The sequence below is a fragment of the Lissotriton helveticus genome, chromosome 12 (assembly GCF_964261635.1).
Source record: "Lissotriton helveticus chromosome 12, aLisHel1.1, whole genome shotgun sequence".
NCBI lineage: Eukaryota > Metazoa > Chordata > Amphibia > Caudata > Salamandridae > Lissotriton > Lissotriton helveticus.
The window spans coordinates 784,699,500-784,714,397 of record NC_136073.1 but is presented as its reverse complement, the minus strand read 5'-3'; the positions used below and the strand labels follow the sequence as shown (position 1 = coordinate 784,714,397).

At 43.6% G+C, this 14,898-nt stretch overlaps 1 protein-coding gene across 1 annotated transcript in view; it reads right to left on the bottom strand.

Annotated features, from left to right (window-relative positions):
• Nucleotides 1-14,898, bottom strand: part of NPR1 (natriuretic peptide receptor 1) — an 845,985-nt gene that overhangs the window by 498,005 nt on the left and 333,082 nt on the right. The window contains exon 4 of the mRNA XM_078671023.1: nucleotides 13,317-13,452. Coding sequence (XP_078527149.1) covers nucleotides 13,317-13,452 — 136 coding nt within the window. The remainder of the gene's footprint in view (nucleotides 1-13,316; nucleotides 13,453-14,898) is intronic.

Sequence of the window (14,898 nt, the reverse complement as noted above, 5' to 3'; positions counted from 1 at the left end):
TGCCCCTAAAAAAGGCTGCTGTTGCCCTCCATAGGGTTGCTGTTGTTGTTGCCCATAGTAGCCATCATTGTATTCCTGGTTCCACACTGGTCCAAACTGGAAGGGGTTGAATTGTGGTGGACCCATGAATTGTTGGAAATGATTTGGTGGTTGATATCCCCGCCATCCTCTTTGTCTGGGGAACTGTTGGCGTCTCTGTCGCCATCCTCCTCTACGTTGTCTGTTGCCTTTGTTTCCACTTGAATTGGAACCTGACGAGCCTGTGTCTGAAGTATCGCCGTCAGCGTCGCTGTAGTTGTTTTTTGGAACATAATCCGCTTTAGTGTAAGGATATGCACTCTCAGGAGTGAACTTCGCCACATCTTTTGTCAATTTGTTGGTTTTGCTCTGTTTTAGGTTAAACTCGAAGTCGGTCATTTGTTGATTAAGTTCCTCGAGTCTGGTTTTTAGGTCTTCGGTTGACATATATGTTTTCAATTGGACCTCAATTTTATTTATTTCGATTTTGAGTTCCTGTGTAATCCTGGCAGCTGTTTTGATTATAAGGACTAACCAATCTCTTGAACAATGCCAAGAGATTAATGACCACTCTTTCTTGAAAATCATATCGTGTTGAAAAATCAGTGGTTCGTTCTTTACAATCAGGCCTGGAGGTGCCATTTTGTTACGCAGGTATTGGGTCATGAATAGCCCATGCAGTGCTGCTTTTATTTGGTTGCGCCTGAGGTTTAGCAGTTCATTCCAATCGTTGGTTTGTGGGCCTGTATCCTGGTTGCACAAGCCCTCAAAAAGGTTGCTGTCCGCTAGAATCCTATCAATCTCGTCCTCAGCAAAGGTGAGGCCATGTTCATCTTCCATTGTGGGTGGACCGCTGGCTTCTTTTCTATACCTGAGTGTGTGTCTTTTTATGTGTGTGTTACAAAGTATGTCAATGGGAAAAAGCTCCCGCAGCTGCGCGCTGCCTATAGACTATACTTAACAACGAAGGGAGGTAGAGTATAAAGTAGGATTCCTACTCCACGGGCACTAATAATTAAACAAGAAGAATCCTACTACCTGTGTAAAAGGGGAAGGGGAGGGGGGAACACTCAGTGTTGTGTAAAATACCCCTCACACACCAACAGGCCCCTTGGTGTCATGCTTCATCATCGGGGTCTTCGCACCCCGCTGAAGGGATGCGGCACGCTTCGACCTGTGACTACACGGGAGCGTTGACAAATCAGACTATGTGTGGTGTGTGTTGAGTGCAAGTGAAGGGTTTGGATGTGAGTGGGAGGTGTAGTGATGAGTTAAAAAGTACCTGGCTAGTGGGTGAAGTAAAAATTTTTTTATTAAATACCCCTAGCTGGTGCTGTTAAAAGATGTGCAAAGGAACGAGGTTGTTTGTCTTAATTAGGGACAGAACCTCTGGTGTGCGTCGACATGTTTCGGTACGGGTGTACCTTCTTCAGGACGGGGCACAACTCCCAACCCTACTCACGTTTTTCTAAAGAAAATGGGTTTCAATTTATTTTTAAATTTATTTTTAAAAAAAATGATTACACTCATTAAAGGTGGCTATAATGTGCCTACAGCGGTTATCTGGTACATGTATTTACATGTCCTGAAAAAAGAAAAAACCATTAGGTTTGGTTACCATCTAGGGTTGGCTCAGACAGGTGCAGTCACCTGGAGCCCCAAACAGTTCATTAAACCTGTAAAGGAAAAAATGACATACAACACATAACACATACAGACATATAAGACACACTTGGGGTTTTTGTTTTTTTGTTTTGTGAACATACTTGTGGTCTTGGTTGGCTATTACCTCATGAGCAAAACTCTGGCATCAAGGTAGGTAGGTGGATCCACAATCTATAAGAATAGATCTGGTAAGTCCAAATAAGGACTTTCCGTTCATTATCCACTTACAGACACGGTTTCTGCTAACTGAAACGAATGTTTTAATTATTTGCCATAATCAGTGACCAGGTGCACCAGGAGTAAGGATATACTTCGGCTGAATGAACACAAATCTTCCTCAGTGACTAGCGCCGATTTCCTAACTCCACCGCGCACACTCAGTCGACATTCGGTTCGTGTGCATGCGCGAGAGAGCACCGGAGAACCGGCCAGTGCGCATGCGCGAAGGGAAGACAACTACGCGGCAGAGGCATCACATGGGCTACTGATCAGCGCGAGCCACGGGGCAGCCAGTAAGTGGATAATGAACGGAAAGTCCTTATTTGGACTTACCAGAACCCGGTAATAAACGAATAACAGAGGTGTACACGCTACATGTGACCCGACCACATACGTGGAGGGGGAGGGCCGCACAGGTATCGCCCATACACGGTCATTTACCGTTTCCGCCTATTAACCAATAATAACACGCCTTAACCCCTTATTTATACCGCCTAGCTCATCCGCAATCCATTCACGGCGGAGCAGCACAAGGTGGTAGAAGGAGGCCAATATAGGCGGATTTCGTGAGTATTTCTCTAAAACAATATCGGGCCTCTGTAGGAGTTGAAAAGTGAGTAAAAACGACAACACTGAATCCACTCCTCTATTCTTATAGATTGTGGATCCACCTACCTACCTTGATGCCAGAGTTTTGCTCATGAGGTAATAGCCAACCAAGACCACAAGTATGTTCACAAAACAAAAAAACAAAAACCCCAAGTGTGTCTTATATGTCTGTATGTGTTATGTGTTGTATGTCATTTTTTCCTTTACAGGTTTAATGAACTGTTTGGGGCTCCAGGTGACTGCACCTGTCTGAGCCAACCCTAGATGGTAACCAAACCTAATGGTTTTTTCTTTTTTCAGGACATGTAAATACATGTACCAGATAACCGCTGTAGGCACATTATAGCCACCTTTAATGAGTGTAATCATTTTTTTTAAAAATAAATTTAAAAATAAATTGAAACCCATTTTCTTTAGAAAAACGTGAGTAGGGTTGGGAGTTGTGCCCCGTCCTGAAGAAGGTACACCCGTACCGAAACATGTCGACGCACACCAGAGGTTCTGTCCCTAATTAAGACAAACAACCTCGTTCCTTTGCACATCTTTTAACAGCACCAGCTAGGGGTATTTAATAAAAAAAAATTTACTTCACCCACTAGCCAGGTACTTTTTAACTCATCACTACACCTCCCACTCACATCCAAACCCTTCACTTGCACTCAACACACACCACACATAGTCTGATTTGTCAACGCTCCCGTGTAGTCACAGGTCGAAGCGTGCCGCATCCCTTCAGCGGGGTGCGAAGACCCCGATGATGAAGCATGACACCAAGGGGCCTGTTGGTGTGTGAGGGGTATTTTACACAACACTGAGTGTTCCCCCCCTCCCCTTCCCCTTTTACACAGGTAGTAGGATTCTTCTTGTTTAATTATTAGTGCCCGTGGAGTAGGAATCCTACTTTATACTCTACCTCCCTTCGTTGTTAAGTATAGTCTATAGGCAGCGCGCAGCTGCGGGAGCTTTTTCCCATTGACATACTTTGTAACACACACATAAAAAGACACACACTCAGGTATAGAAAAGAAGCCAGCGGTCCACCCACAATGGAAGATGAACATGGCCTCACCTTTGCTGAGGACGAGATTGATAGGATTCTAGCGGACAGCAACCTTTTTGAGGGCTTGTGCAACCAGGATACAGGCCCACAAACCAACGATTGGAATGAACTGCTAAACCTCAGGCGCAACCAAATAAAAGCAGCACTGCATGGGCTATTCATGACCCAATACCTGCGTAACAAAATGGCACCTCCAGGCCTGATTGTAAAGAACGAACCACTGATTTTTCAACACGATATGATTTTCAAGAAAGAGTGGTCATTAATCTCTTGGCATTGATGATGCATCCCAAATGCATAAATACCGGTCGCAGAGGGGCAGATTCTGAGAATCTGTCCCTTTGCGAACTGTATTTCGCTTGATGCATCTAGCTGTAAGTTGTCTATGAAGGTCCAGATCTTGCAGCTCCACTTTTTATTAGTGATTAATAAACTATTATTCATTATTAATGTAATAAAAATTTGCAGAAAATGAAGTTAGGCCCTGACTCTGATAATCGAAGACACCCCTGAGTTCCTGGCACTGATTTTACCACCTCTGAGGCCAGAGGTCGCAAAGGCAGCGCCAGGGGTAGCAAGGAGCAAGCGAGGAGTCGCAACTGCGACCCCTAAATAATGTACATGTTTCCGCTCAATCAGCTGTATAAATATAAACTATAAATATGTATATTATATTATTTCTAATATGTAAAAATAAATTGCAGGGTCCTATCCTGATTGTATGCTCCCACCCGCATTGTCATCAAACCCTGGAATTTGTAATCCATTCTCAACAGCCTCCCTCTTGCCAAATAAAGTTTTTATAGCATCTCAATAATGAAATGCTTTTGTTTTGATCAAAAAGTTGTCTGTAAAGTGCTTCAGCACTTCGTATGGACTACTTTTGTGCTACTTGGGCACCAAGAGAAAAAAAACAAAAAAACAAATTTAAGATCTAAAAATTCCCTGCTGCAAAATGAATCCCTTCCTGCAAACAGGGACCCCAGGTTAACAACACCCTTGCCAGACCTCACCCATATGTCCACTGCACATGCACACTTGCAGTGTGGCTCTTGACTGCCAATGGTTTGGAATCCAAGGCACCTTCAAACCTGTGAATGAATGAAATTTGTACTTGTAAAGCGCACTTATATCCCAACTGTGGTGTCCTGGCGCTGTAACGCATACCGCTGTGGAACCCTTCCTGGCTTTTCGCTATGAAATGTCCACTCCTGGGCACCCCCAAGGTGAAGCCAGGCATCCCAGCGCTGTTGGGGTCATTGTGGAGATTAAGCAAGCTATTGCCCAGAGTTGCAGAGTGGGACCCATGATTCGAATAGGCACTGAGACGAGAATTATCAGGTCCGAGGAAATTGAGCCCAAGACCCGCTGCGACGGGGATTGAACCCTGGTCCCGGGCCAGACCTCTGCATCAGGGTCTGCCGCTCTAACCATTGAGCCACACTTCTCCACTATAAACCTGCGCAAATCTGTTAGTACAGGGGCTGTCAGTGGGGCTCTGTGAAATCCTTGCTCACATCCGCAAGTTTGGGTTGAGACTTATGCCCAACTCAAGAAAAACTGAAAAGTGCTAAAAAACCTGATTCATGGACAAGTTCTGAGCAGATAAAGTGTAATTGCCGGACAAAAGAGCATTCAATATAGTTAGCTAATACCTTATTTGAAGTATTAATATAATTAGACCCTTCTAGTACAAAGCTGTTTTTTCATGTTTCTCAGTTCAGGTTTGGGATGTGAAGAACAGGAAGGAGGGGTATTTAAGTTACCTTAAGAAGTAAAACTTTAAGCCTTAAATAACAAAGAAAGTTGTGTTCCTCATTGACTTAAACATGTTGTGAGCTATCATACTTTGTGGAATTAGAATACATTATGCAATAATGCTATTTATGTATTTATAAAGTCTTATTTGGCATGAACTTGAACTATGAATTCAAGTTTCTACAAATGAAGAAACTTTTGCCAAAGCCAATAGGTCTGAGACTGGAAGCAAACACTTGTAAATCTGCTACACGTTTGCCTACTGGTCTGCCCTGGTAGTTGTCCACATCTCTGGATGAGATTCTGACCACCATCTCATTCAGTTTCTTGCTGGAATTGTCATCCAATCTTTTCAGGGTTACTTTAAATCCATCTAAGTTGTTTTCTCCCTGGTCTTCGTCTTCTTGTGTTGGAGTTTGCAAATGCTTGAATACTCTCCCCCCTTCTTCTCCCAAACAGTGCTTGTGGAAAATTAATTTGCATGTGGTTATAAAATGTCTCCACCCTCAATTCGATGCCTCTAATCCCTCCTTCCATTGGTCCCACTCTACCGCAGTTTCTCATGGTGTCTAAAACTGTTGTGTGGGCACATGTACCTTCCTTGATATACGTGTTAAGTATTAATTTACACTAGAATTAAGATCAACAATAATATGTGATTAACTTGATGAGCAAAGGAGGAACAGACTGGGTGCAGAAAAGTTATGAAATAATATAGACACACAGCAAAACACAGGTGGACACTTGAGTGAGGCTGCCAGCAGCGTTAGCTCAGCTCGGAACCTCAAGCCTGCTCTAGCAGCGCGCGAAAGTCACGGGCAAGACACTGTTTTATTAAGTCTGTTTTATACCGTGCTTTTGATGACAGCCACCACACAGCATATGCGTGACAATGCATTTCAGTGCGGTAATGCGGAGTACCACACTGAAATGCGTTAGTGTCACACCCCATGCGTGAAACTTGGCAGGACTGGGACAGCAGTTGTTTACAACTGAAGATCGGCTGATCTTCCAATAGTTCCGGTGACTATCAATTTGAAATGCAGATTTGCATGAGCTTTCGTTTTTTGTGATGCAGCACCCAAGATGGTGACGCGCACACCAGAAGAAGCGTTGATGTGTGATGTTGTAGGATTAGTTGCAGTCTTGTGTTCCTTCATTAACCGCTGAGTCAGCGGCATCAGCTTCAAGTCGTCAGACTCCACAAGTCACTAGGATGAGTACTGAAACAACAGCTTCCTCAGGCAGCATCCGCGTACACTCAAACACCGGCGCGTGCTGGGACAACAGGAAGCTCTCCAGTAGCTACCGAGGCGCGTGAACAGATATACCGATCCCATTCCTCCTGAAAACGTTTGAGTAGCCCTTATTGACTGTTGGGGCCGTAATCTTCTCGGAATTCAAGGAAAAGTTAACTCAGTGCTGATATCCTATCTAATATCCTAAAAATGGTTGGACATACTGACAGGCGTTCGCCATATCCATCACCTGTGAGGAGTGGTGACACACTTCCAGAGCTGTCGCTCCGTCATCTAATGTCCAGGCAAAGTTAATTGGCGCGTGGTCCTTGTCCGATATGAATGACAGCTTCAGCTTGAACGCCGCTAAAATGTTGTAGTCCATTTTACAGCTCTTCTTCTTCCTTAAGCAGCTGCAGATGAAATCTGTCTCCTTCTACTGGCAACAGCTTACAATAGCTTTATCATGAAACTGGCAGATGAGATGTCCCATTATCCTGGGTTGCATTAGGGCCCAAGCCTTCCTTGCTACACCAGTATAAAGTTCCAGACTCATAGGGTGAATTTTAGAATATTTTATTTCTTAAGTTACAAGATACTTCTAACACAGCAGAGTGTCCTACACAACTGCCTATTGCAGAATATTCCTCAGAGGTTGAACATCTACAGGGAATGTTAGCTGCAGAACACATTCTATAATGAAAAGAAAGGTAGGACATTCTGCAATACAACAAAAGGGCCCTATGCAGACCCCCCAGGATATAGCGGCATGGATTAGCAAATTTAGCGGAACAAATATGGAAATTTAGCGGCACAAATATGGAAATTTAGCGGCATTTTTGCGGCACCATATTTTACTCATACTCATTCATTTTCAGCTTTAAAACAATGGAAACTGTTTTAGCAGAGTGTTCCACCTTGAAATAGGCCCTGATGTGATGTCATTTCATGTGATGTCCCTTCCACTACTCCTAGCATTTTAGTGAAATAACGCCCATGCTCTAGTTGGCCATGTTACCCCCTCACCTTCCATGCCCAATGTGCCTGTATTTAAAATATATCTTGATGCGTTGAGACAACCCATACTTTCATATATTAAAGCAACTTCTGAATGTGAAAGTAAACAACTAAAACATTGCACACTGTAAAGAAAGAGAAACATACATCGAATTGAGAGTATGCATCAGGGATTATCTTTGTGCTGCAGAAGGAGGAACTAGCTCCTGTTGATAATAATTGGAATGGAATGAGTAACTTATGTGATTTGCAAACCGAAGCCTTACCAGCTGGATGGAAAGACACACGGCTTAGGAGGAGGATCTACATGCACGTGAGCTGCAGGAGCTGCCGAAGCTACTGAAAACGCCAACCTCACTCCGCCCTGCCCCCGTGCCTTGCTGCCTATCCATCGCCGTTCACCGCTCACCCCTCCCAGGCTCCATTGAGTCGTGAGATGACATGCAGCAGGTGTCTAGCCGACAATGGAGCCCGCCATATCAGGCCTATTCTGCCATCGCCCTCACACCTGCGGACAGTGGTTCCAGTAAGGCCGGGTGTCCGGCGGCGGTTTGCCGAGGCTGCAGTTCTGGGCGCGGATGACTTAGGCCCCACAGCATTTGAGAAAGTCCCTGGTTGCAGATGCGGCCCAACCAGATTCAGGCGCGGCTTGCCACGCAAAAGATTTAGGAAAATTAGATAATTTGCTTCCAGGAGACCTGGTTGGCAGGTGATCCGATCCACCAAAGTGGGTTTATGCAGTTTACTAAAGGAGGACCTAAAATAGGTCCTGACGGATAAGAGGTGGCCAATAACAAAAAATGTTGTGTGCATATCAACAAATAGAGAACAACATTGCAACATCACTTTTGTTTATTAAGTCGATTTTATACTCACTAGTCTGTCAAAATGATTGTCGCCGCCCTCTCTTGTTCTAAAACCGACATCAAGATCTCACAACTTAGCACAGCAAAAACACGCACCAAAATCAGGAATGGATGCAATTTAATATTGAAATGAAATAGTCTAAAATCAGGAATGGATGCTTATTTTTGACGTTTTCTTGAGTGTACGGAGCATGGACTTCGGCTGCTGGATGTACTGTTTTGTGCAGGCCACGTCTGCCCTTTCTCCTCTGTGTACCCGCCCTGATTTATTGTTGGTTCTTGCATTCATTCGCTGCGTGCCCCACTTTTGTTTTCATTTCTGAACTTTACTGTGAGCTGTATTTTAACCTGCTACTTATTGAAACACGGTCTGTAATAGCTGCCAAGGTTTTTCAGATTGATATATGTGACAGTTTTGTAATGTCACCACATTCGTTTGCATCAGTCTTTTAGAGTTTTTTCGTTACTCAAATGGGCCTTGTTTCTGATATTTTTGTTTCCCTGATCTTCATTGCTTGATTTTTTTCATCGCAAGAAACTGTCACTCCTAGTCGTTAAATTGTCACTTATAATTACATTGAAAATATGAATATGTCACAGAGAGCTATCTGAAACCTTGGCAGCTATGCTCAGAAATTCTTATCCTTCACCACAAGCACGTGATCTGCCCAGGATCACAGGAGCCGCATCGAGGCTCGAACCTAAAAAGACAGACCGTGGCCCAGCCAGCGCAACCTGCGGGCAGAGGTGACAGCCCTGCAAAGAAGAGGGTAAAAACCTTAAACAAATTGCTTCCTCACTATTTAACTGGGGAGGGAAGCATAGGAGGCAACCGGGACAAGCACTGCTCTGCAGCGGCTCCAGGAGAGAGGAACCCACGCGCCTGGTACCCAGGGAAGTCTCCCCTCTCATGCATGACCAGGCCTGCAGTAAAAGCCAGCAGCAGCACCCGGGGTCCAATCACGTGGCCTTGCCTGAGACCCGGAGTCCAGTCTGAAGGCAGCTCAGCAGCATCCCCGGCCATGAGCAACACCCACACTCCCCACAATCCTTTGCGTCATATCTACATACAGCCCCACATGGAACTTCTCTTTCATTTTTGTGGATTAAAAATAATTTATTGATTCATATGTAGTACAGCATGCTGAGCCAGCCAGCGCACAATACTATCACTGCACTGTTGATAATTTTGAAGGTCATGGGAGAGAACAAGAACTGCGAGGCATAATGGCAGCAGCATTCGTGTTGAATCAACCGCGTCTCCCTTTCTTACACTAAGATTCAGAGACATGTGCCCTTAAATAAACTATATACTATCTGGATTTCGCTGGCACTTTTGTAAAAATGCAGCGATTTTTACAAAAGTGCCGATTTTCGCGTGCACTTTTGTAAAAATCGCAGCATTTTTACAAAAGTGCCGATTTTGCGGCAAACCGCGAGATCGCGAAATTGCGAAATCCTGGAGGGTCTGCCTATGTTGTCTAAGAAGCCTGCCTTCGTAGCTGATAAATGTCGAGATTACCACATACCAAGGTTTCCTAGTCTTTAATTCAAGTCTTGCCTCTTTCATCCTCCAATATATTGTCCCTGTTTCTATCTCGCACTCTAGTATGTTCCTTTGATCCCTGCTTTCTGCCCTGGCCTCTGTTTTCCAAATTTCATTTCCACTTTCTTTTCCCCTTTGCTACTTTTCTGTTGCTTCTGGGTCCAAGTCTGATCATTCAAAATAATCTCCGGTTCCCAAAAACAGAGTGCAGTGGGCCTCACCTGCAACCACTGGATCAAATTAAGAACTGATTGAGAGCGTCTATATACAGTGAGAAAGTGAGTATACATTGAGCGAGAGGAGATTGGGGCGAGGACGTATGCTATGGACAATGATGATGATAAGCGGTGTGAGAGTGTGGATGGAGTGAGAGAGTGGATGGAGTGAGGGAGTAGATGGGGCCAGCGGTCGCAGTGCATATAAAAAGTATGTGAACTGTGAAGCTGCATGCAGTAGGGGGCGGGGTCAGTGAGCATGGGGGCGGTATCAAAGGTTTGGCTAAAAAAATACAATATTCTGTACGTTTTTTGGTCTTTCACTGTCAGGTAGCTACAAAGAAAATAGCACTCAACTTAAATGTAAAATATATGTAAAAGTTGTGACTCAGTGGGAAATGCACCATAGTACATTGTGAAGCGTCTATTACTTAATGCACTGCAGAGGCCTGTGTGTAACCAGAGAACCACAGAATTAAATCTTAGTTGATGCATTGCAGAATAGTGACTTATGTATTTTTAGTGCTACGAGATCACAGCCTGTTACAGAAAGCAAAGTGAATATGTGAGACATTATTTTAAACTTGCATTACACAAAGTATAAGATAGACTGCTACAAAGTGTCCAAAAAGTTTTAAGTTAGATGGTGTTTCCAAAATGTAGATTTTAGTAATTCCCAGACTGAATGTAATGCAACAGTTTTACATTACTGTCCTTTAACTACAACACCTCTGGGGTAGTAAGCGCTGTATAAATAAAATTACAATTAAAAGCACATCAAAGCTCAGTTGTTGACTCTTCCACTACCACTCAAAAAGAGTAAATCTTTGTCATCACAAAGCTTCGAGTGATTCGATCAATTAAAGCCAGTATCGGCTTCCAAGCATACTTTACATTTGCAGATTAACCTTTACATTTGCAGATTAACTCATTACACACATTTGCATTTCTTCCAGGCAAGCAGGCCCCCTGGCAGGAAGGCTTGTTTAGCTGCCTGCCCTGCTTCGGTTCCACAGCACAGGAGACTCACTGAATGACACTTCAGCTGAAGCATTTAAACTATCGGAATTAACCGTACCAGGACAGTGTCTTTTTGCAAAAAGTAGGAAAATGGTTCATCATAAATCAAAAAAGTATGGCACGTCATGCCCCCCGACCCCGCCTACTTTGACCTCTGGATGGGGTGAGAAAGAAAATGATGGGGAGGGTGTTGATCAGAGGCAGGAGGGGGAAAGAAGTGAGACAATGAGTTACAGCCTTGGAAAGTCATCTGTGAACACTGCAAATTAATGCAACAAAAGCGAGCACAGACTTGATTCTGTTGTGATATCATGCATAAAATTAATTTGCATTTCACCAAAGCGAGAGATGTCTCTCCAAGCAAACTGAAGTTGTTCAACCTAAAAACTCAGTCCTTTCTCTATGCAGCCTAACCATGGAAGTCAGAAGGGACCCAGCGTACTAGTAAGTTCTACAGGAACAACGGTCCCTTACAGGAGAAGATATCAAGTAGTACACCACAGAAATACAATGATCTCTATGTTTTACATTCACATTAAAATATCATATTTGTTTGAATTGAAGGAAAATATTGAAAGAAACATAAAAGTGGGGAAATATATAACAAAAGAAGAAGTCAATTAGACTGTCAGCACTCAGGCATGGCGCAGCATGTGGCTACATTATACACAATGGAAAAGCCACAATGACATAGCACCTTTGCTTATATCGAAATTAACGAACAAACAAATGAAGTCAAGATACTGAAGTAGATGTCGTTTCAAACCCTGTCAAGATAGAGGGATCATCATTAGGACACAACAAATTATGCCTGAGAGAATGCCTGTTAAACATAAGTATACATGGTGAATAGCCAAACTAAATAGCTGGAGCCAAACCCGGATTACGTGATTATCTAGTATTACAGGTACAAAAATTAGTGGCCATTGGCACCTTCCCATAAATTATAGGTAGTGGCTGGCTTGTGATGTACTGATCGAGTCGTCTCAATGTATCCAGATGTAGTAGTCCAACCGCGGTGCAAGGAGAACGAATCACAAGTGTAGAGGCAGCAAGCGGCAGAGTCTGTCCGGTGAGATTAAGTGCTACAAGTCGATTTGCCCTCCATGCACTGCGGTCGGACTCCTACATCTGGATACATCGAGACGATTCAATCAGTAAATTACAAGCCAGCCGCCACCTATAATTTTCGGGAAGGTGCAGACGGCTGCATTTTGAATAATCTGTAACTTCTTCATAAAGAGAACATTGCAATAATCTAGTTTTGTTACTATAAAGGCAGATACTGCTGTTTTCCGCAATTCTACTGGAATAAAAGGGAGTACTTTCCTGAGCAGTTTCAATGAGAAAAAAGAGGCAGAATTGATGTACTTAATCTGGCCCTCGAAAGAAAATTTACTGTTGAACTTAACTTAGCCTCTGCAACTGGTAAGGTTACAAGCTCCTGAAGCCACTATCTTGGAGACCAAAAGGAAGAATTCCTACCAAAGAACAAACTTTGGTTTTGGAGGAATTTAATATTAGGCTCTCATCCATTCCCCTATATGCAAGATAACATTGTAGAAGCTTGTGGCAGTAGCCTCTGAATTGCTGCCGACCTACACCACAATGTTGGTGTCATCTGCATAGGACACAAGCGTAAAGCCATAGGATTTAATTAGAGTGCCCAGTGGAGTAACATAGAGGTTAGACAAAGTCGTACAAACTCTATGCCACTAACCTTTAGCCATGCTGAACAGCAGCCACGCTGGTGTAGAACATTGCTAAAACACATTGGCAAAGCCAATAGCTCTATATAGATGAGACCTATTGGCTTTGCCGATCTTTGTTTTGCTATGAAACTAGCAGATGAGGAGGCTCATTTTCCATGCTTCCATTAGGGCCCATGACGTCCATGCTACACCAGTGACTCCACCACCCTACATTTTCTGTCTCTTTATCTTACTCTTGTCCCCTTTCCATAGTCTTCATGGTTTAAGCGTCCTCCTTCTGTCTCATTTTGTTATCTTTTCCTCTTATTTCACAAAAATGAGTTCAGTTACCCGCCACCTGCAAGCACCAGTAAAAATGTAGCTCTGTACTCACCGTAAAAGGTCCGATTCCACATATGGCGGGTGACGGCGGGTCCATCTTGATGGCTCCCCCCCTCGGTTAAGGTATCATTGATGGCCTGGGCATACAGAAGGACCCCATCATGAAAGCCAGCAGCAATGTAATTCATCTGAAACAGAAAAGTACCAACTCAGAACATTTTGATGTTTACGTACATTTATTTAATCAACTTGTTTTCATTTCAATTCCTGAGGGGAAAACGGGGTACTATGAATGTGTGCCCTTTTTACTGCACCCGAAGAACAGATGGCATCAGTGCTTAACTTGTGCCACTGTTTTCCGGTGCTCAGCACGGCACTTATTTCATAACACCGTCACATATCTAATTCAGTCCATCACATGGTGGCGCTCTCAGACTATTTTTTATTTTTTATTTTTTATAAAAAGCAGATGAGCAAAGTGTTTAGCAATTAAATGTACAACTAAAAGTAATAATGCTAGGGTGCTTAGACAATTCTTAAAGCTTTCGGTTACCTAATAAAGTTCAAATTGCAACATTTTTAGGACTGTAATGGCAAGTAGGTGTCGCTGGTACTTGGTAGCGCTGGCTGGAATTTGAAGAGGGACAAGCAGCAGCACCTTCCTGAAAAATATCTTGGGCCCTGGCACTTATTATTTTAGAAATTCAATACTCTGGCATATTACACTAAGGGAGCACTGGTATAGTGCACCCAAGAAAGAATCTGTAGAGTCAGATGGGGCTGCGGGTTCGGGTGTCATTGATTAAATCATGTTGACTGGGTATGCTGTAAAAAAAACTAATTATGTATACATCTTTTGGGAGTAAAAGCAAATTATGAAGCACATTTTGCAGGAATATTTGGCTATTTTGAAACAATTACACACACTCATAAAAGACATTTCTCAATCCATCAGTTCGTATTTTGCTTTTTACACGCTTTATTTAGTTTGTTTTCTATTCCTAGTAGTCTGGCCTCATAGGGTAGCCTGTGAGCCTTAGTCGGAGTTGCTGGCAGCGGATAACTGGCAACTAGAAAGAGTGGGCGGGGGGGGGGCAAATGGGTGGTGGGTGGGTGCCTTCTTGCAAGATGAGTGTGGACTGAAAAAATAAAGAAATAGCTACTTACTAGGATTTGAGGGAGCGGCCTCTCTCAGCGCTCTCAAGAGCATTGGAGGCATGCGCTTTGTCTAACCCGACTGTCTAAGTCAGCTAGGTTAGAGAGGTTTAAAATGTGCATGTTTGGTTGGCCGTCGCAAGATGGCCGACAAAGGGACATGCGCACTTTGAACAGTGCACAGCCAGCCCACCACTGGACCCGCCCCCAAAAATAAATTGGTAATAAATTAACTTCAATACCATTTTATTTTTTGTCTCTGGCTTCTCTGGGGGCATTTAAGTGGGGCGACGCTCCTCCGCTCTCATGGAGGAGCCTTCCCTGGTTACCGGATTCCAGTTGGATTTTTTATTTTATTCCCCCCCTGGTTTATTTAGCTGTTGAGTTGCGTCTCGGCCCAGCCACGCCCTACTTCTATGCTGTTTTTTTAAATCCACTGGCCTCTGTGTCTGCGCCGCTGGTGCGCCAAAGGCAAGTCC